This window comes from Salmo salar, chromosome ssa05 (genome assembly GCF_905237065.1).
Source record: "Salmo salar chromosome ssa05, Ssal_v3.1, whole genome shotgun sequence".
Lineage (NCBI taxonomy): Eukaryota > Metazoa > Chordata > Actinopteri > Salmoniformes > Salmonidae > Salmo > Salmo salar.
Genome location: NC_059446.1, coordinates 60392425 through 60413538, shown reverse-complemented (window position 1 = coordinate 60413538; position 21114 = coordinate 60392425). Strand labels below are relative to the sequence as shown.

At 42.5% G+C, this 21114-nt stretch overlaps 1 protein-coding gene across 1 annotated transcript in view; it reads left to right on the top strand.

Moving 5' to 3' along the window:
• The window catches only part of atg5 (ATG5 autophagy related 5 homolog (S. cerevisiae)), a 31190-nt gene extending 13565 nt beyond the window's left edge, over positions 1 to 17625 (top strand). The window contains 2 exon segments of the mRNA NM_001173812.1: positions 7051 to 7168; positions 15498 to 17625. Of these exon segments, the coding sequence (NP_001167283.1) occupies positions 7051 to 7168; positions 15498 to 15634 (255 nt within the window). The 3' untranslated portion in view covers positions 15635 to 17625.
• The last annotated feature ends 3489 nt before the right edge of the window (positions 17626 to 21114 follow it).

Below are 21114 nucleotides of genomic sequence, written 5' to 3'. Positions count from 1 at the left end.
GTTCAGTGAATAACTTTTTCCCTCCAAAAATTATTTTGTCAAACTCCTTTGATAACAGCAGATAAATCAAACAATCCTCATCTTTTCCCAGATATCACCCACCCATTAAACTACAAATGTGTTAGCCTAATGTTTGTTCTGGCCGTGTGCTTGGCAATCGTTTAGTTTGACTAGTATATAGTTGGATGTAAGCAACTCAAATGAAGCGTGCCCAAACCGTGGGATGCACGCGGGCACAGGTGAATTCCTAAGGGGGATCCCGCGCATCCATGACTCAGATGAAATTCCCTCAAAATGATGAATAAGCACCAGTGTCTCGCCCTGAAGGTCTGGAAAACATTAGGCCGTGTGTATCCCATAGTGTAGGAAAACTGTGTGGGGAAACGGCGCGCCTGGAATGGGCATGATTTTACCCAAGACTACATTCAGTAAGCCCTCGGATCAGCTCGACTGGTATATAGCTTTGCCTACCTTATTCCATAGTATTTGAGGCCATCTCTTCTCAACATGAATAAGCAAATGAATATAGATTGATGTGGAAATTTCTCCAGGGGAATCCGAGTAGGTTGTCAGGGCTTTGCTGCTGTGTTATAACAGATGTCAGCCTTTATGCCCATGAAATCTCTCATCAATGTTTTTACTGGAACGTTACAATCATAAATCTATTCAAAATTAAAGACGACCAAACAGAACAATAAAATATATCATTCAAGTGTTGACTAAAACATTATAAAAACGTCTTGGCCCATATTGACTTTTAGTTGGTAAAGGAAACAAAATGTTACCACAAAATGAGATGATGAATATTTTTTTTTTAAACAAAAGCTTGGTACAAATTTGCTAGGTACATATGTAACTCATTTCACACTTCAACAAATCGTTTTTATTTCGCCTATAATAAAACGGTCCAACACAATAATAAAACAGTGGTTGTAAAACCACAGACGCACCATGCGCAACAGGACTCCTTGGGTCTAGACAGAAATGTAGTTGTGTACTCCAAAGTTAACTGAACCAACGGCGGACAAAGCTATCCGGGTCCGGATGCAGAAGTCACGATTGCTGACTATATGTCAACCTGCAGGCCCCCCTCTGATGGCAAATTGCGGTCTTTAGTGTAAATAACATGTGCTGCTTTTGATGCAGACAGAATTAATGACAACATTGACTCTAAATAACAGAGCACTCACTTCCGCTAGACTGTGTTCGTTATGGAAAAGGGAAGAGATTTCGAGGGGATGGATTTATCTGTGTCTGTGCGTGCCAGTCTTATTCGGCCGCCAGTTTCCCGCTCCAAAAGTGACGCCACTGTGTTACAAAGCGCCAGAGCCACTAAATCTTGCGGAATGTGAAAATTATAATCCTACTGGGCAAAAACAGGTTGAATCAACGTTGTTTCCGTGTAATTTCAACCCAAAAGATCAATGTGATGACGTTGGATCATCGTGGAAAACTGATTGGGTTTGCAAAAAGTCATTAACGTAAAGGGAATTTTGTATTTTTCTTTACCCAACTTTTAACCAAAATCGAATGACATGGTGAATTTGTTTGTTGAATTTACGTTAATTGACAACTCAACCAAATGTAAATCAAAACTAGACGTTGAACTGATGTCTGTGCCCAGTGGGATACTTGTATTAGAGACCTGGTTACATTGTTTCTCAGCAGGTATGCCTTTTTCTCCTGTGACTAAATGTTTACTCATCAAGGGAATGGCAGCCCCACTAACCTTTTTTTATGTTGGTTTTGAGAGGAACCTTCTAGGAAACTAGGTTGATAGTTTCTTAAATGTCTCTAGGGGATGATTTTACAGTGACACATCTGTTTACAAGCCCTGCTTGTGGGTGTTAAGGCAACAGATGTGAATGCCACTGGGCATACTGTTGCAAGAATTTCTCGCTCACTTATTATGTCACATAACACCCAGAATACCCAGGCCTACAAAATATTCTTCAATATAATTTTTCCCTGGGTGTGTGTGTGTGTGTGTGTGTGTGTGTGTGTGTGTGTGTGTGTGTGTGTGTGTGTGTGTGTGTGTGTGGACTACTGTGGGAGAAATTAGGACAAGCTGGAATAGAATGAATGGAACGGGAATCAAACCCATGGCATATTATAGGCTACAGTATAGTGTTAAGCTATAGACCTAGGTGTTATGATTATGATGTTTAAGCTAAACAGATTGGCTCCTCCATGGAGGAGAGGGAAACGTCCAATTACATGACGTAGCCTACATGTATACTGTACATTACATGGTGCCTCAGTGGCTGAGGGAAATGAGAGCTCAAAAAAAATCCCCTTGGAATTTTTATTTACCAGTGGAAGGTCTTGTGGTAAAGCTTTCTCTCCAACTGACTCCCTCAGTGAGGGGGATTTGATTATCTGGGCCGGATGGGAGGAGTTTACACCGGGTGAAAATTGAATAGCATTCATTTTGTACCGGGCTGGCTCCCGTTCAAAGCCCACGGTGAAGTAGGCTCAAAACAAAAGTGACGTAGCCAAGACTAGATTAAGCCTGTGGAGTAATTGCCTTCCCAATGAAATCTAGTTTGAAAATTCAAACATATATTTTATGGAAAAGAGAGAAACTCAGCAAAAAAAGAAATGTCCTCTCACTGTCAACTGCATTTATTTTCAGCAAACTTAACATGTGTAAATATTTGTATGAACATAACAAGATTCAACAACTGAGACATAAACTGAACAAGTTCCACAGACGTGTGACTAACAGAAATGGAATAATGTGTCCCTGAACAAATGTGGGGTCAAAATCAAAAGTAACAGTCAGTATCTGGTGTGGCCACCAGCTGCATTAAGTACTGCAGTGCATCTCCTCCTCATGGACTGCACCAGATTTGCCACTTCTTGCTGTTGTTACCCCACTCTTCTACCAAAGCACCTGCAAGTTCCCGGACATTTCTGGGGGGAATGGCCCTAGCCCTCACCCTTCGATCCAACACGTCCCAGATGTGCTCAATGGGATTGAGATCCGGGCTCTTCGCTGGCCATGGCAGAATACTGACATTCCTGTCTTGCAGGAAATCACGCACAGAACGAGCAGTATGGCTGGTGGCATTGTCATTCTGGAGGGTCATGTCATGATGAGCCTGCAGGAAGGGTACCACATGAGGGAGGAGGATGTCTTCCCTGTAACGCACAGCGTTGAAATTGCCTGCAATGACGACAAGCTCAGTCCGATGATGCTGTGACTCACTGCCCCAGACCATGACGAACCCTCCACCTCCAAATCGATCCCGCTCCAGAGTACAGGCCTCGATGTAACGCTCATTCCTTCGACGATAAATACGAATCCGACCATCACCCCTGGTGAGACAAAACCGCGACTCGTCAGTGAAGCGCACTTTTTGCTGTCTGGTCCAGCGACAGTGGGTTTGTGCCCATAGGTGACATTTGTTGCCGGTGATGTCTGGTGAGGACCTGCCTTACAACAGGCCTACAAGCCCTCACTCCAGCCTCTCTCAGCCTATTGCAGACAGCCTGAGCACTGATGGAGGGATTGTGCGTTCCTGGTGTAACTCGGTCAGTTGTTGTTGCCATCCTGTACCTGTCCCGCAGGTGTGATGTTCGGGATGTACCGATCCTGTGCAGGTGTTGTTACGTGGTCTGCCACTGCGAGGACGATCAGCTCTCCGTCCTGTCTCCCTGTATCTCTGTCTTAGGCGTCTCACAGTACGGACATAGCAATTTATTGACCTGGCCACATCTGCAGTCCTCATGCCTCCTTGCAGCATGCCTAAGGCACGTTCACACAGATGAGCAGGGATCCTGGGCATCTTTCTTTTGGTGTTTTTCAGAGTCAGTAGAAAGGCCTCTTTAGTGTCCTAAGTTTTCATAACTGTGACCTTAATTGCCTACCGTCTGTAAGCTGTTCGTGTCTTAACGACCGTTCCACAGGTGGCATGTTCATTAATTGTTTATGGTTCATTGAACAAGCATGGGAAACCGTGTTTAAACCCTTTACAATGAAGATCTGTGATGTTATTTTGATTTTTACGAATTATCTTTGAAAGACAAGGTCCAGAAAAGGGCCGTTGCTGAGTTTATATGTTTCTAGACGATGCACCATGCTGCCTTGATGACAGCATGACCGAGTGGTGCATATTACTGTTCCATTTGAGAAGGGCACTCCTCCCTCCGCTTATGCCCATTCATGTCACAGGCCAAAAATTATTATTATTATATTGATTTATGTTTGTGCACCTCAGCCACCAGTTTACTGTCAATTAGTCGGATTGAATCCACACTGGCAATTAGGCTATGGGTTGAGTTCCTTTGCTCGCTTCAGTCAGGGAGAGCGAGTCTCTTTTCCCCTGACCTCTCATCGTCTGTTAGTTAATGACGCATCGCTCTTGGGTGTCGCCAGGTGGTACTCTGCTAGCTCTGGTGTCACACAAACTGAAAAGAAAGTGTCACCGTCCAAGAGTATCGCGCTTCTCTCCAGGATCAGTGGCCCCCTCTTTGTATGGTACCCAGGTCAATTATTCATGGCGGTTTTTAAAAATGCAACGAAGTAGCTGTCACTTATCGCACTCTCTCCACTCCAGCTCCTGGCATAATCCCACACAAACTCTACGCTTCCTGTCAGTGAGTCACTCTTTCTGGTAACCCAAGAGCCAGCTTCGCGCCTTTAGAGTCACCTTCCCTACCTCACGCCCGGCGGTGTTAGTTACAGCTCCGTTACTCGAACCCTCCCGTTGCCGGTTTCCTTTTCACAGCTCCCATGATTAGTTGCTATTGTGTGTCAGACTCGCCATTTGTCACCCTGTTTGTCACCTCGGAGGCCCCTGGTTTCCCGAACTGATAGACAAACTGGTTTCCCAGAACTGATAGCCAACCCGATCGCCGGTGTCCGTGTACGAACGCCTGATCTTCTGGACCATATCCAGCGAGCGGCACCTTTCTCATGTGCCCTCAGATCAGAGACTAGGTAGCAATCACCACTTTTAATATTTTAGTAGATGTGTCTGTAGGTGGACTCTTGTCTCCAATAGGTCGTTATCAATAAAACGTCTCAAAACGGTGCGGAGCGTTCGATTTGGCTGCTGGGGGGCAAGGAGACCCCCAGCTCCACTAAAACCATTGACAACTGCATGCCATTTTCAAGGGGTTGTTAAATGTTAACTTTTTGGTTGTATTATCATCATCTCTAGAAGAGCATAGACAGAACAAGATATTTTAGATTATTCCATGCAAATCAATTGCGCACATTTAGCTCTATCATCAGAGTTATACAGCAAGTAACAGCATGCTTTTCATGATCATTAAACATCAATTGATCATATCATTTCAGATGCGTGAGGGTAGCCTATCCATTTGAAATCTAACTAGCTAGCTAAGCAAACAACGTGTCATTTAGTTTCGGTCATCAGAGATTAGGCTTTTGGAAAGAGTTTGACATCGGCAAGTCCTCGTACTGGTGAAGTTGTCAGTCGGACTGCTGTCATCATTACGCAAATACAGCCATCTAGTTTGTCTCCTGAAAGTTAGCTTGTTACCTAACCATATTGACGTGATCTGTTATTAGCTAGCCATTTATATTTTTTTACCTCAGTGCCTGTCATGTCTGTCAGCAGCAATCATAATTAAATGCTTAAAAACAATGTTGAAAAGGGGATAATGTTAGCTAACTTCACTAGATAGGTCTATGCTTCAGTTGGAGAGGAAAAGTTCTACGTTTCTACTGGTAGCTTGCAGAGTAAACATTGTCAGCTAACAGTACATCGGCAAACGCACCCTTCTGTTGATTGACAGGCAGAGCCCACAAAGGATGGGAAAATGACCCTAAACCACTTACACTTGTCAGGTATAGTTCACTTTGTCACTCAAATATCCAATTAATGGCGGCCAATATTGAGAGAGATCATGAGGCTACCCTCATGTATGACATGATCAATTGATGGTTACTGATCATGAAAAGCACTCAGTTTCTTACTCTGATAGAGCTAAATGTGCATAATTGTTTTGCATGGAACAATTTGTAGCTCTGACTATGCCCTTCAAGAAATGATGATATTAAAACCAAATAGTTATAACACTTAACAATCTCTTGAAAACGGCACATAGTTGTCAATGGTCTTAGCAAATCTGTGGGTTTCCTTGCCCCCAGCAGCCAAATCGAACGTGTTGTGACGTTTTACAATGAGCTCATCCTCCGATTTCTCCTCTCACCAGCCTCCCCTGTATTGCACCTAACTTTTATCACTGGAGTAGCCTGTGATTGAATCGTCAGAGACTTTGGCTTATTTAGTTATATGTTCATTTGGGGCGCAGTTCCCGAGGGCTTGGGTCAGTGCCAGAAATAATCGAGTCGTGACTTGTAGCCTAGAATAAGCACTTCATTTTATGTTCTTGCATTGGAGCTATTGTGTGGCTTTGTCAAGCTATTGCATAAAAGTACTCGAGTAATAAATTAAGTAACTTATTGCAAATAGGATACATGTTTTGGAATATTTGTTTTCTGTACAGACTTTACACTCTGTCATTTAGGTTAGTATTGTGGAGTAACTACAATGTTGTTGATCCATCCTCACTTTTCTCCTGTCACTGCCATTAAACACCAATCTACCAATAGGTGTCCTACTTTGCAAGGCATTGGAAAAACCTCCCTGGTCTTTCTGGTTGAATCTGTGCTTGAATTCACTGCTCAACTGAGGGACCTTACATACAATTGTATGTGTGGGGTACAGAGATGGGGTAATCATTACAAAAAGAATGTTAAACACTATTATTGCACACATAGTGAGTCCATGCAACTTATTGTGACTTTTAAAGCACATTTTTACTCTTGAATGTATTTAGGTTTGCCATAACAAAGGGGTTGAATACTTATTGACTCAAGACATTACAGTTAATTTTTTACATTGTGGTGTATTCCATGTAGATCACAGGCACACAATCTCAATTTAATCAATTTTAAATTCAGGCTATAACACAACAAAATGTGGGAAAAATGAAGGGGTGTGAATACTTCCCGAAGGCACTGTATGTAATTTATTTGTCATGCTCTGATTCCTCTCCCCACTTTCCATGTAGACGATGAGTGACAGGCCGTTCATCCAGAAGTTGTTTCGCCCCATCTCGCCCGACGGCCACACACACACGCTGGGGGATCTGCTGAAGGAGGTGTACCCCGTGGCCATATCCAATGACGGTACTTACCTACTCATAGACATTGCACTACACTAATTACACCTATACTACATATACCTCTCTTACACACACACACACACACACACACACACACACACACACACACACACACACACACACACACACACACACACAAACACACACAGTCCCACAAGAGAAAGCAGACCTGTTTCTTCATCACTGTGCTATCAAAGGTTGCTCTGCATCTCACAGGAAGCCAGAGAATAAAAGACATCAGCCATGTAGGTCTATTTTATTTACACAGTAAAAGAGGACTTTTAGAGATCAACACTCAGAGATAAAACACGGGAGAGGGTCGAGGAGGGAAAATAGTCACCCTCATGTAAAAGAGTGAAAAGGGAGGGGAAGAAAATACATAGTGGAATGAGGCGCGGCGCTAGATGTAGAGAAGAGGGAGCGATGGAGAAAGAGAGAGAGAGGCAGCCTAAACAGGTAGTGTCTGGAGGGCTGTGCAGAGGAAGTAGATAAGCAGACAATGGAGCTGTGAGACAGAGGACCTGCAGGAGAATCACCTGCATGGAGCAATGCACCACTACTACTGCTCTGTCTGTCTGACTGCCTGCCTGCCTCTCTCTTTCGCTCTCTGTCTGCCTCCCTCACATGTCTTTCTCTTGCTCGCTCCTTCTCTCCCACTCTCTCTTGCTTTATCAAGAATCGCTATATTTTCTTTTCATCCCCTTCCTGTACTATTATAATCTCTCATCCATTTCTCTCTTCTCAATTCCTTCTCTCCTCTCCTCTGAGGAGGGTGGTGGCTTGGCTTGATAAAGGTGAAAGTGCTACTTTGTCTCCCGTTGTTTGTTGTGTTTCCCTCTCTTCCTCACTGGGGAGATGGGTGTGTGATAGCGGGGGATTATAGCTGTGTGTTTGGATTAGAGGAACTGGGGGGGTACTCAGGCAGCCTAATGGCAGCATTGTTCACAGACGTATTCTGGGGACCCGATTCCCTGTGAGGACCTATCAGATAAGGACGTCCCAGCACTCGACTCTGTGATGTTTCAAACATCAAACCAACATTTTTTAAACATTCCCCTCTGTTTTGTCTGGAAGCCTTGATGGCCCTTCAAGCACTCCCGAAACCCGTCAAACTGAACTAACCCAACGAAACATGTAACCAGGGGTTATATTAACTGGGGATTCCCAGCATATGGCAGCATGATACTCAGATGAGTCGTACTGTTACCGGACCGGACCGACGTTCTTCCACCCACGCAGGGAAATCGGACGTCAGCATCTTATTCTGATTAGCAGTCGGTTGGTCAGCTTTGACGTCTGCGAACGCTTTGTTTTGACCAAGGTATTAGACATGGTTTGACTGGGTTAGAGACAGGAGAGATATGTCTGAACAGTAACACGTTTCTCCCCATGTATGACGCAGGACAAGTTCAATTGCACAAGCCTCAGAAATAGTTGCCTCGGCGGGTCAAAGCCTTCAGAGAATTCCCCCGTTATGTCTTTTACAGATGTGACATGTTTCTTTTATAAAGAAAAACTGTTTTTGTGGTGATATTTCTAATAAGTGGAGAATGCAGAAATCCCCCCGACTGACAAGCCCACGCGCCAACAATACTCGCCTACACACCCCTCTTATTGATTTTACTCATTCATGGTACAGCCCACAGAACAAAGGAGTGAAACTATTGGCCAATCCGCCCACACAGAACACCACAGTCAGTATCAATAGCGAATCCAGTCTCTTCTCATCAAACAGGCCATCTCACTGTTCAGAGAGCGGGGGTGTTCTGGGTTTCAGTGGTTAGTTTGATATGAGGGACGGTGGGTGTGTGAGGTGTTGCTAGGTGTTGAGTAGGGGGAGGCAGAAATGTTAGAGGTCTCCAAGTCAATACCTTATGGTCTGTTTATTGTATACCTGTAAACTCCATTTCCCTGTTCTTTCTTTGAAATGCAGTTGAGGAGTTTATTCATGAAAGAACAAACTACCTAACTTGCTGAAGGAAATTACTCTTATGAGACATGTTTTTCAGGTTTTACTGATAGATTTATACCTGTCAGTTCCCCCTAACATACACACACATTTCTTATTGGCCGGTCAGTGTGTTGGTTGAGTTCTGGTGTAACTGTTTAGTCTTGGCTGGCCTCACTGCAGGGATGAATGGGGTTGCGGCCTTCTTAAATTGTACTTGGCTATACTTGAGTAACAAAACATCATGTCTTGACTGTTAGTCGCCGCAATACTCAACCGCAGTGTGTGTTCATGAGTGAGCAAATTTGTCATCTTTTAATTTTATTCAAAATATGGTGGTCAATATTCCTCTTTAGAAATAAGTTGTTTTGGAGTTATACATTGCTATAGTGTTTTGGGATTGGGGCCAATAAAGTTATGTGTTTTGATTAACCTCTCTGGGGTATGTGGGACGCTAGCGTGGGACACTATTCAACAGCCAGTGAAATAGCAGGGCGGCAAATTCAAAACAACGAAAATCTCATAATTCAAATTTCTCAAACATACAACTATTATGTCCCATTTTAAAGATACACTTCTCGTTAATCCAACCACATTGTCCGATTTCAAAGGCTTTACGGCAAAAGCATAACATTAGATTATGTTAGGACAGCGCCGAGACAAGAAAAACCACACAGCCATTTTCCAAGCAAGGAGAGGCGTCACAAAAACCAGAAATACAGCTAAAATTAATCACTAACCTTTGATGATCTTCATCAGATGGCACTCATAAGACTTCATGTTACACAATACATGTATGTTTTGCTCGATAAAGTTCATATTTATATCCAAAAACCCCATTTTTACATTGGCGTGTAATGTTCAGAAATGGTTTGCCTCCCAAAACTTCCGGTGAATGAGCACATCAATTTACAGAAATACTCATCATAAATGTTGATAAAATATTCAACAGTTATTCAAAGAATTATAGATGCACTTCTCTTTAATGCAACCGCTGTGTCAGATTTCAAAAAAGCTTTACGGCGAAAGCAAATTGTGCAATAATCTGAGTACAGCGCTCAGATATCAATACAAGCCATACAGATACCCGCCATTTTGGAGTCAACAGAAATGACAAAAATTACATTATAAATATTCACTTACCTTTGATGATCTTCATCAGAATGCACTCCCAGGAATCGCAGTTCCACAATAAATGTTTGTTTTGTTCGATAAAGTCCATAATTTATGTCCAAATACCTCCTTTTTGTTCACGTGTTTAGTCCACTTCTCCAAATGCAGGAAGCGCGCGCAAAATGTCACGACGAAAAGTCAAAAAAAGTTCTATTGACGTTCATAGAAACATGTCAAACGATGTATAGCATCAATCTTTAGGATGTTTTTATCATAAATCTTCAGTAATATTCCAACCGGACAATTCCAATGTCTTCAAAAAAGAAAAGGAACACAGCTAACTCTCACATGAGTGCGCGCCACTGAGCTCATGTCATTTTCTCACTCATCTACTTCCAGGAGCTCTTATTCTCTCCCCATTCACAGTAGAAGCATGAAACAACGTTCTAAAGACTGTTGACATCTAGTGGAAGCCTTAAAGTGCAAAATCAACCCTAAGTCACTGTATACTGTATTGGCAGTCACTTGAAAAACTACAAACCTCAGATTTCCACACTTCCTGGTTGGATTTTTATCAGGTTTTTGCCTGCCATATGAGTTCTGTTATACTCACAGACATCATTGAAACAGTTTTAGAAACTTCAGTGTTTTCTATCCAAATCTACTAATAATATGCATATCCTACCTTCTGAGCCTGAGTAGTAGGCAGTTTACTACGGGGCACGCCTTTCATCCGGACGTCAAAATACTGCCCCCTACCCTAGAGAAGTTAATGCCATTAACATTAATCAAACACAACTTGATTGGCCCCAATCCCAAAACACTATAGTAATGTATAACAACCATGCATGCATCCCAAATGGCACCCTATTCCCTAAATAGTGCACTACTTGTGACAAGAGTCCATAGGTCTCTTGTCAAAAGTAGTGGACTATGACAGGAATAGGGTTCCATTTGGAACACAGCCCATGTTAATGGCTCACAGCAGCACAGTGTAGAGGTCGACCGATTCATCGGAATGGCCGATTTAATTCGGGCCGATTTCAAGTTTTCATAACAATTGGAAATCGGTATATTTGGACGCCGATTTGGCGGCCTAGGAACGGTGGGTTAACTGCCTTGTTCAGGGGCAGAACGACAGATTTTTACCTTGTCAGCTCAGGGATTCAATCTTGCAACCTTACGGTTAACTAGTCCAACGCTCTAACCACCTGCTTTACATTGCACTCCACAAGGAGCCTGCCTGTTACGCGAATGCAGTAAGAAGCCAAGGTAAGTTGCTAGCTAGCATTACATTTATCTTATAAAAAAACAATCAATCAATCAATCATAATCACTGGTTAACTACACATGGTTGATGATATTTCTAGTTTATCTAGCCTGTCCTGCGTTGCATATAATCGCTTAGGTACACGTTGCTCCAACCATAAACATCAATGCCTTTCTTAAAATCAATACACAAGTATATATATTTAAACCTGCATATTTAGTTAATATTGCCTGCTAACATTAATTTATTTTAACTAGGGAAAATGTGTCACTTCTCTTGCAAACAGAGTCAGGGTATATGCAGCAGTTTGGGCCGCCTAGCTCGTTGCGAACTGTGAAGACTATTTCTTCCTAACAAAGACAGCCGACTTCGCCAAACGGGGGATGATTTAACAAAAGCGTATTTGAGAAAAAAGCACAATCGTTGCACGACTGTACCTAACTATAAACATCAATGCCTTTCTTAAAATCAATACACAGAAGTATATATTTTTAAACCTGCATATTTAGCTAAAAGAAATCCAGGTTAGCAGGCAATATTAACCAGGTGAAATTGTGTCATTTTGCGTTCATTGCACGCAGCATGGGTATATGGAACAGTTTGGGCCGCCTGGCTCATTGCGAACTAATTTGTCCGAATTTTACGTAATTATGACATAACATTGAAGGTTGTGCAATGTTACAGGAATAACGTTTTGTTTTCGAGATGATTGTTCCGGATTTGACCATATTAATGACCCAAGGCTCGTATTTCTGTGTGTTATTATGTTATTATTAAGTCTATGATTTGATAGAGCAGTCTGACTGAGCGATGGCAGGCAGCAGCAGGCTCGTAAGTGTTCATTCAAAATAGCACTTTCGTGCGTTTTGCCAGCAGCCCTTCGCAATGCATTGCGCTGTTTATGACTTCAAGCCTGTCAACTCCCAAGATTAGGCTGGTGTAACCGATGTGAAATGGCTAGCTAGTTAGCCGGGTGCGCGCTAATAGCATTTCAAACGTCACACGCTCTGAGACTTGGAGTAGTTGTTTCCCTTGCTCTACATGGGTAACGCTGCTTCGAGGGTGGCTGTTGTCGATGTGTTCCTGGTTCGAGCCCAGGTAGGAGCGAGGAGAGGGACGGAAGCTATACTGTTACACTGGCAATACTAAAGTGCCTATAAGAACATCCAATAGTCAAAGGTATATGAAATACAAATCGTATAGAGAGAAATAGTCCTATAATTCCTATAATAACTACAACCTAAAACATCTTACCTGGGAATATTGAAGACTCATGTTAAAAGGAACCACCAGCTTTCATATGTTCTCATGTTCTGAGCAAGGAACTTAAACGTTAGCTTTTTTACATGGCACATATTGCACTTTTACTTTCTTCTCCAACACTTTGTTTTTGCATTATTTAAACCAAATTGAACATGTTTCATTATTTATTTGAGGCTAAATTGTTTTTATTGATGTATTATATTAAGTTAAAATAAGTGTTCATTCAGTATTGTTGTAATTGTCATTATTACAAACAACAACAAAAAAGTAAAAAAATCGGCCGATTAATCGGCATCGGGTTTTTTTTGGTCCTCCAATAATCGGTATAGGCGTTGAAAATTCATAATCGGTCGACCTCTAGCACAGTGTGATTCAGATGTGAGAACGTCTCTGTCAGTCTTCCTAAGAGCCCTAATATTATGTCATGTTCCAGTAAAACCTAGGAGACCACGTCTTCTGGCCACAGTATAGAAGGATCCATGGAAAATACACAATAGAATTCTATCTAGAGGACTCAGAATCCTTCCACTATGACACAGCGCTTTCACAACGTTTCAGAGGAGGTATACAAATTAATCACATTGGTCTCCACCCTCTGAAAAAGACATGACAACCATAAGAGGGCCTACCAGACCATACATTCTGTGTGTAGGTATTCAAGCTGTGTATATTTGGGATGAATTTCCCTTGTGTCATAGTAAGAGTGTCAGGGGAGTGCCCCTCCTCCCCCCACGTGTGCCTGCTACTGTTACCAGGGGCACAGTATGTGGAAGAGAGAGGGAAAGACAGAGAAAGTGTGATTGCAATATGAATGTCAGTACTTGTGAGTGTAGTGATCGTAAGCATCCTCAAACCATCACACTACCACCACCATGCTTGACCGTTGGTATGAGGTTCTTACTGTGGAATGCAGTGTTTCGCCCAAACATAATGGGACCCATCTCATCCAAAAAGTTGACTCAAGTCTGCCAAAAAGCACCTGGAAGAACCTGGATGATCATCAAGACTCTTGGAAGAATGTTCTATAGACATATGATTCAAAGGTAAAACACTGCATTCCACAGTAAGAACCTCATACCAACGGTCAAACGTGGTGGTAGTGTAATGGTTTGGGGATGCTTTGCTGCCTCAGGACCTGGACGACTTGTCTTAATAGAAGGAACCATGAATTCTGTTCTGTATCAGAGAATTCTACAGGAGAATGTCAGGCCATCTGTCTGTGAGATGAAGCTGAAGCTCAGCTGGGTCATACAGCAAGACAATGATCAAAACACTCAATCAAGTCGACATGAAAATAGCTAAAAAGCAACTAATTTTAAGTTTTGGAATGGCCTGTCCAGATCTAATCGCAATTGAGATGTGGCATAACTTGAAACAAGCAGTTCATGCTTGAAACCCCACAAATGTCGCTGACTTAAGCAGTTCTGCATGCAAGAGTTGACCAAAATTCCTTCACAGCGACGTGAGAGACTGATCAACAACTACAGGAAGCCTTTGGTTGTAGTCATTGCAGCTAAAAGTGGCACAACCAGTTATTGAGGGAGCAATTACTTTTTCACACAGGGGTATTGGGTGTTGCATAACTTTGTTTATTAAATACATTTGTTTAAAAAAAAAGTGTTCTTTGTAGACTCAGGTTCCTCTTATCTAATATTAGGTTTTGGTTGAAAATCTGATAACATTCAGTATCAAAAATATGCAAAAATAGAGAAAATCAGAAAGGGGGCAAATACTTTTTCACGGCGCTGTATATCCATACTGTATACCAGTCTGCAGGTGGTGGGTGTGCCTGAGGAGCTTCTTACTAACCCTGGATTCTTCACTCAGACAGATATTTCTAACGATTGTAACGGTCGTTCAGATATTACGTGTACATGCAACAGTATGCATCTTTTGGTGCCGTATAAGGAGAAACGGTCAATGTATGTGTGTATGTGTGCATGTGTGTGTAGTCATATAGACACTGAGCTCCTACATGACTTGGCTACGGGCCCCTCTAGAGTTTTGACCCCGCCCTTCTCCTCAGTGCTCTGATATGAGTGGGTGAAAGGTCGTGACCTGGGGCCCAGTGTCTCTGAGGGGGTGGGGCTACTGTTGCTTTGAGTAAACCAGTAACTTACAGACATCGATGTACACACATACAACATATGCCCATTGAGACTTACTCACATGGACACCCATTCAGATGTGTCTACCTGCTGGCAATCTTTCACACATTTCATGCACGTAGCCATACATCCAAACACAGAGTGCATGCAAATTATCATACTAACACACACACACACACACACACACACACACACACACACACTCTCTCACGCACACACAGAAACACACACGTGCACACCTCGTCGGGCCATCCGAGTGAGGCTCATTTGTCTTGCTGTGTGACCCATGGTCAGTCCCTGGGTCAGGCCTGGTCACTGTGATTGATTAATCTGTCTGTCGCTAGCCGAGAGGCTTCGGTCATTCTGAGGTGAGAGGGACAACTTAAACACACGCTCACTTAACTATCGCTTACACACACACACACACACACACACACACACACACACACACACACACACACTATAATCTATGAGTGGTGATGTTTTAAAGAAAATTCTAGCATTTCTGTTTGTAGAAATAGAAATATATGGAGTCCGACACAAAGTCAAAAGTATTTTTAAGTTGGAGCTCCCTCTCATCCTCCATCTCCCTCCCTCCCTCCGTGTCTCCCTTCTCTCTCTCCTTATACAGACGAGTCCAAGCGCTACCAGGTGGTGATCCATGGGATTGAGCCCCTGCTGGAGACCCCGTTGCAGTGGCTGAGCGAGCACCTCAGTCACCCTGATAACTTCCTCCACATCAGCATCATACCCGCGCCTAGCGACTGACACCACTGGCAAAGTTTGGTAACACCCGGCAACTAGGAACGTTGCAAACTCCGAACGGACTCTTTAGAGAGCAGGAAAACCCACGTGACTGGGGGACGACGAAGAGTGACGCAATCGCAGTGTGACGTCATCTCATTCAACTTGTCTCAAAAAGGAGCCCACCTGTGAGAAAATGTACCCTTCTGTTCTCCATCTCTTTTCCTCTCCTCCTTCGCCCTCTGTCTCTTTTGGACCTTTACGTGTTTGGGGAAAGTTGTTCCGCCCAAAATGTGGAAGGCCAAGCTGAAAGAGGGCTGATCTGTTTAAAAAGAGAGGCAGCGAGATGCCGCTTACCACTTCCTCTTCCTCCTCCTAGAGAAAGAGACAGGGCCCTGACATGCCTAGTGGGACCCCCTACAAACAGAAGTTGCCTTAGTTTTCCCGAGTCACATCATGCGCTACACGGCTGGACGTTCATAAAGTCACACTGAGTTTACATGGTTGTACTGTATGCCACTGAGGAGTGAAAGGGGATTTTTAAAGACACTTCACTTCTTCATTCTTTCTCTCACTCTGTCTTTATATTCTCCATCTTCCTCACTGTATTTCTTGTCTCGTTCTTCTCTCTCTTCCTCCCGCCCCCTCTTTCTGTCTTGTCATTTACTGCCGATGCTCTCTCATCTCCATAGCTAATTTATCTATTGGAATTCCTCCTGCTACTAATGAGACCGCTAAACTCCTCTCCATGCCAAGCCTTGAGGTTGTGTGTTGTAATTAGAGACATCATTTAAAGTCTCCTAGAGGGGCATGGAGGGGGTGAGAAAGGTGTGAAGAGTACGAATGGAATCCTGTCTCTCTTCTCTCTTCTGTGTCTCGTGTCAAAGGGAGACGGAGCCAGACATGTAATTTGGAGTGTGTTGCAGTCGAAAGGGAGGGATACTTGTGATGTCACACCTGTCTTAGCACATCAGGCTTCCTCATTCGCCGCCTAGGATGATGGGATAGGGGAGTTTACAGCTCTGAGTCAGGGCTGGGGTCGACGTGGGGTACTGTCTGAGGGCTAGGCATGTGCATACGTGTGTGTATGTACATGTGTGTATGGGTACTTTTTACACATTTTGTTGTTAAAAAGTGGGATTAAAATGGATTTCATTGTCATTTTTGGTCAATGATCGACACAAAACACTAATGTCAAAGTGGAAGACAAATTGTAACATTTATTATCAAAATACAAAAACATTCAACACTTCTATATCTTTATGTATTCTCCCCCCTGAGACTACATGTTATCACACCTTTGACAGTGATTACAGCTGTGAGTCTTTTTGGCTAAGTGTATATAAGAGCTTTGCACGCCTGGATTGCACAATATTTGCCCATTATTCTTTAAAAAAAGTCTTCAAGCTCTGTCAAGTTTGTTGTTGATCATTGCTAGAAAGCCATTTTTATGTCTTGCCATACATTTTCAAGCAGATTTAAGTCAAAACTGTAACTAGGCCACTCAAGAACATTCACTGTGTTCTTGGTAAGTAACTCCAGTATAGATTTGGCCTTATGTTTCAGGTTCTTGTTCTGCTGAAAGGTGAATTTGTCTCCCAGTGTCTGTTGGAAAGAACATTGAATCAGATTTTGCCTGTGCTTGGCTGTATTCTGTGTCTTTTTATCCTAAAAAACTCCCTAGTCCTTGCTGTTGACACGCAAACGCATAACATGATGCAGCCACCACAATGCTTGAAAATATGGAGATTGGTACTCAGTAATGTGGTGTATTGGATTTGCCCCAAACATAATGCTTTGTATTCAGGACAAAAGTTAATTTCTTTGCCACATTTTTTGCAGTATTATTTAAGTGCCATGTTGCAAACAGGATGCGTGTTTTAGAATATTTTTTATTCTGTACATGCTTTTTTTCACTCTGTCATTTAGGTTAGTATTGTGGAGTAACTACAATGTTGTTGATCCATCCTCACTTTTCTCATATCACAACCATTAAACTCTGTAACTGTTTTAAATCACCATTGGCCTCATGGTGAAATCCCTGAACAGTTTCCTTCCTCTCCGGCAATTGAGTTGGGAAGGACACCTGTATCTTTGTAGTGATTGGGTGTGTTGATACACCCTCCAAAGCCTAATTAATTAATAACTTCACCATCCTCAAAGGGATATTCAGCGTCTACTGTACCAGTCAGTGCCCTTTGCGTGGCATTGAAAAACCTCCCTGTCTTTGTGGTTGAATCTCTGCTTAAAATGTCCTACTCGATTGAGGGACCTTAGCTAAATGTATGTGGGGTACAGAGATGGGGGTAGTCATTCAAAAATCATGTTAACCACTATTATTGAACATAGAATGAGTCCAACTTATGTGACTTGTTAAGCACATTTTAACTCCTGAACTTATTTAGGCTTGCCATAACAAAGGGGTTGAATACTTATTGACTTAAAACATTTCAGATTAATTAAAAAATATATATAATTCCACTTTAACATTATGGGTTATTGTGTGTGTGACACAAAATCTCAATTTAATAGCTAAATGTGGAAAAGGTAAAGGGATGTGAATACTTTCTGAAGGCACTGTGTGTGTGTGTGTGTGTGTGTGTGTGTTGAGACTGCACACAGCGGACACATACTTTTGACTCAGTCACAAAGACACAAGCCGATGATGAAAAGCAGAGCTAGACTCTCATCTTGCTGACATATTTGTCTTGTTGGGATTTCCCAGTCAACCCATTGGATTGAGTTGTGCAATACTGACAGCTCTGGCTGTATCTCTATTGCAGAGCTTTTAAATATCTCTATTGCATGTGAATACTGCCATTCCTCCTCCAAGCCCTTGGCAGCATGTCTCGCAACTCACCCAAAGGGATCCTCGGCAACCATTTATTATTCATTACAATGGGGAAGTACAGGTAACTGCCACAATAAAGGAAACCCCCAACATAAAGTGTCTTAATAGGGCGTTGGGCCACCAGAACAGCTTCCGTGCTCTTTGGCATAGATTCTACAAGTATCTGGAACTTTATTAGAGGGATGCGACACCATTCTTACACGTGAAATTCCATCATTTGGTGTTTTGTTGTTGGTGGTGGAAAATGCTGTCTCAGGCACCGCTACAGAATCTCCCGTAAGTGTCCTTTAAATCCCCTATGCTTCTTTGAGACCCTCTTTCAGTCTCTGAGATTTGATTAATTTAGCAGATGCTTTTTTTCAGATCTCTTCTAGCCATGGCAGCCAAAATAATGGGCAACTGGGCATTTTTATACATGGCCCTGAGCATGATGGGATGTTAATTGCTTAATTAACTCAGGAACCACACCTGTGTGGAAGCGCCTGCTTTCAATATACTTTGTATCCCTCATTTACTCAAGTGTTTCCTTTTATTTTGGGAGTTACCTATATGTGGGACACAATGTCTGACCCCAGTTTTCCAATTGTCCCTCTGCTCCCCAGGTCATCACCTAGTTCATCCTGTTGTGGTTGTTGTCGTGTTTTAATTCATGGCCATATCCCCCCCGGCCCTTAGAAATCAGACCGTGATGCGTCATTAAGGCTGAGGTGGCAACAAAAGGTCAGAGGTCATTAAGCAGGTCACTGGGCATGCTCTGTACTTAGGCGGTGTGATGATTGACGTTTGTGTGTTTTTTTTTTTTTTTTGCTTTCACCATCGACAACAACCCCAAATGTGTTCCAACAATAGCCAAACCCTTACTGTCCTAGTCATTGGCACTAGATTCCGCGAAACCGAGCTCTCTCTCACACACACACACACACACACACACACACACACACACACACACACATTTGTTTGTGTTTAACATGTTACAAGGGGTTGAGAGCAGTCAGAGGATATCAGACACATGAGAGTGATTAGTATTTAGAGGAATCCATGACTGTATTCCCTCCATGCTGCATCCCCTTGGGATAGAGAGCGAGATTAGGGAGAGAGGATGAGTGCATAGCTGAGGTGGCCAACGGGCCTTTTCTCGGCACAAGCTCACTAGAGGGGATTTTCTGCTCTATATTTCTACATTTGGACTCTGAGCTTATTTACAAATAGTGTAGTTTTCCTTCCACCACACACTAGTCAATATGCAAACGAGTTCTGAGATACTTTTCCGTCCCTCTGCTGTTTGTCTTTTCTCCCTTCCTCTACTTTCTCTTGGTGACAGCGGTCATACTTAGAGCCCAGGATAAAACATACAACCATCCAGTCAGTGAAATATTTCTTGATTAACGAATTCTGTCTTCAACTATCAGATCTTACCTGGATTCAGTGTTTTTCTCACTGTTAACTCTGCAACAAACAACAAAAATGTGCATTCTTTTTCCTGTTTTTTTTATTTTCTTTCTCTCCAAATACACTATTTTGCAGTGGCTTTTCTTTCGTTTGCTACTTACTGCAATGATTACAATACAATGCTGTTAAAATGTTTTGTGTAGAATTAAAAATGAAATTGTTTATACTGTAGTTCTGGGCTATGCCTGTGTCTTTTTATTCCTGTTTAGTTTGAGTTCTGATGAATGGGGATGTTATGTGTCTTATTTCTACATCAAGTGTTTTTACTTCTAAATGAAAACCTAATCTCCCAGGTTTTGTCTTCGTCATTTATTGGTGTTTATTTGAGGTTCAAGGGGTGGTAAAAAGTGTACAAAATGTATCTGAAAATCGTAGACTATTAGTTTTATTTTCAATCCTTTAAAAGAATAGCTTCAGCCCGTTTCTGAATCACTATTGTCTACCCTTATTATTCCATGTTTATCTCCCGATCTAATCTCTTTTCAAGAGGGATGTGGTCTCTCTGTGGAATAAGGAAATGGCCATCCCGTCCCAGTCTCCACTTGTTGTAAACTAGTCACCAAACACATCTAAGAGATTACTCTCCTCATTGTTTCTTTCTCTTTCAATTCTTGGCACTACAAACACAGAGCGCCTTCCCTCTCTGTCCATCTCTCTCTTTTCCTCCTGCTTCAAAGGATGGAGAGAATTATGTCTGTTTTAACGAGGAAACAGCCTTTGAAGTTTGTAATTATTAAAAGGACAGAGTTCAGCTCTCTGGATGTTAGCAACCCTAGCTCTTTCATTTGCTTTTAGTCACTCCCTCTCTCATTCCCTTTGTCTTTTCTCTCTGTCACACACTTTTCTGCTTTTGGATACCTTTTAATGACAAGTATTGAGTTGATGAAAGTCAAACTCAAATTGTATTGTTAGTTCAAAAGAAAAAAAATAAACTACCGTCTAGCCAAGGAGTCCCCCCTCTCTCTCGCTCTCTGTTGATGAGGATGTTGAGGTAAACCAGAGATGCTGGAGACCATAAGTCAGACTCTGCCTTGTGAAGTTATGAGGTGACTGAAGACAACTTTCCCCTCTGCCACCCTCACCCCACCCCCCTCCACACCGTGACTACACAAACACATGAATACAAACCTTATCTTTCTTACACATATTCTCTCTCTCTCACTCTCACACACACACACACACACACAGGTTACCTCCGTACCTC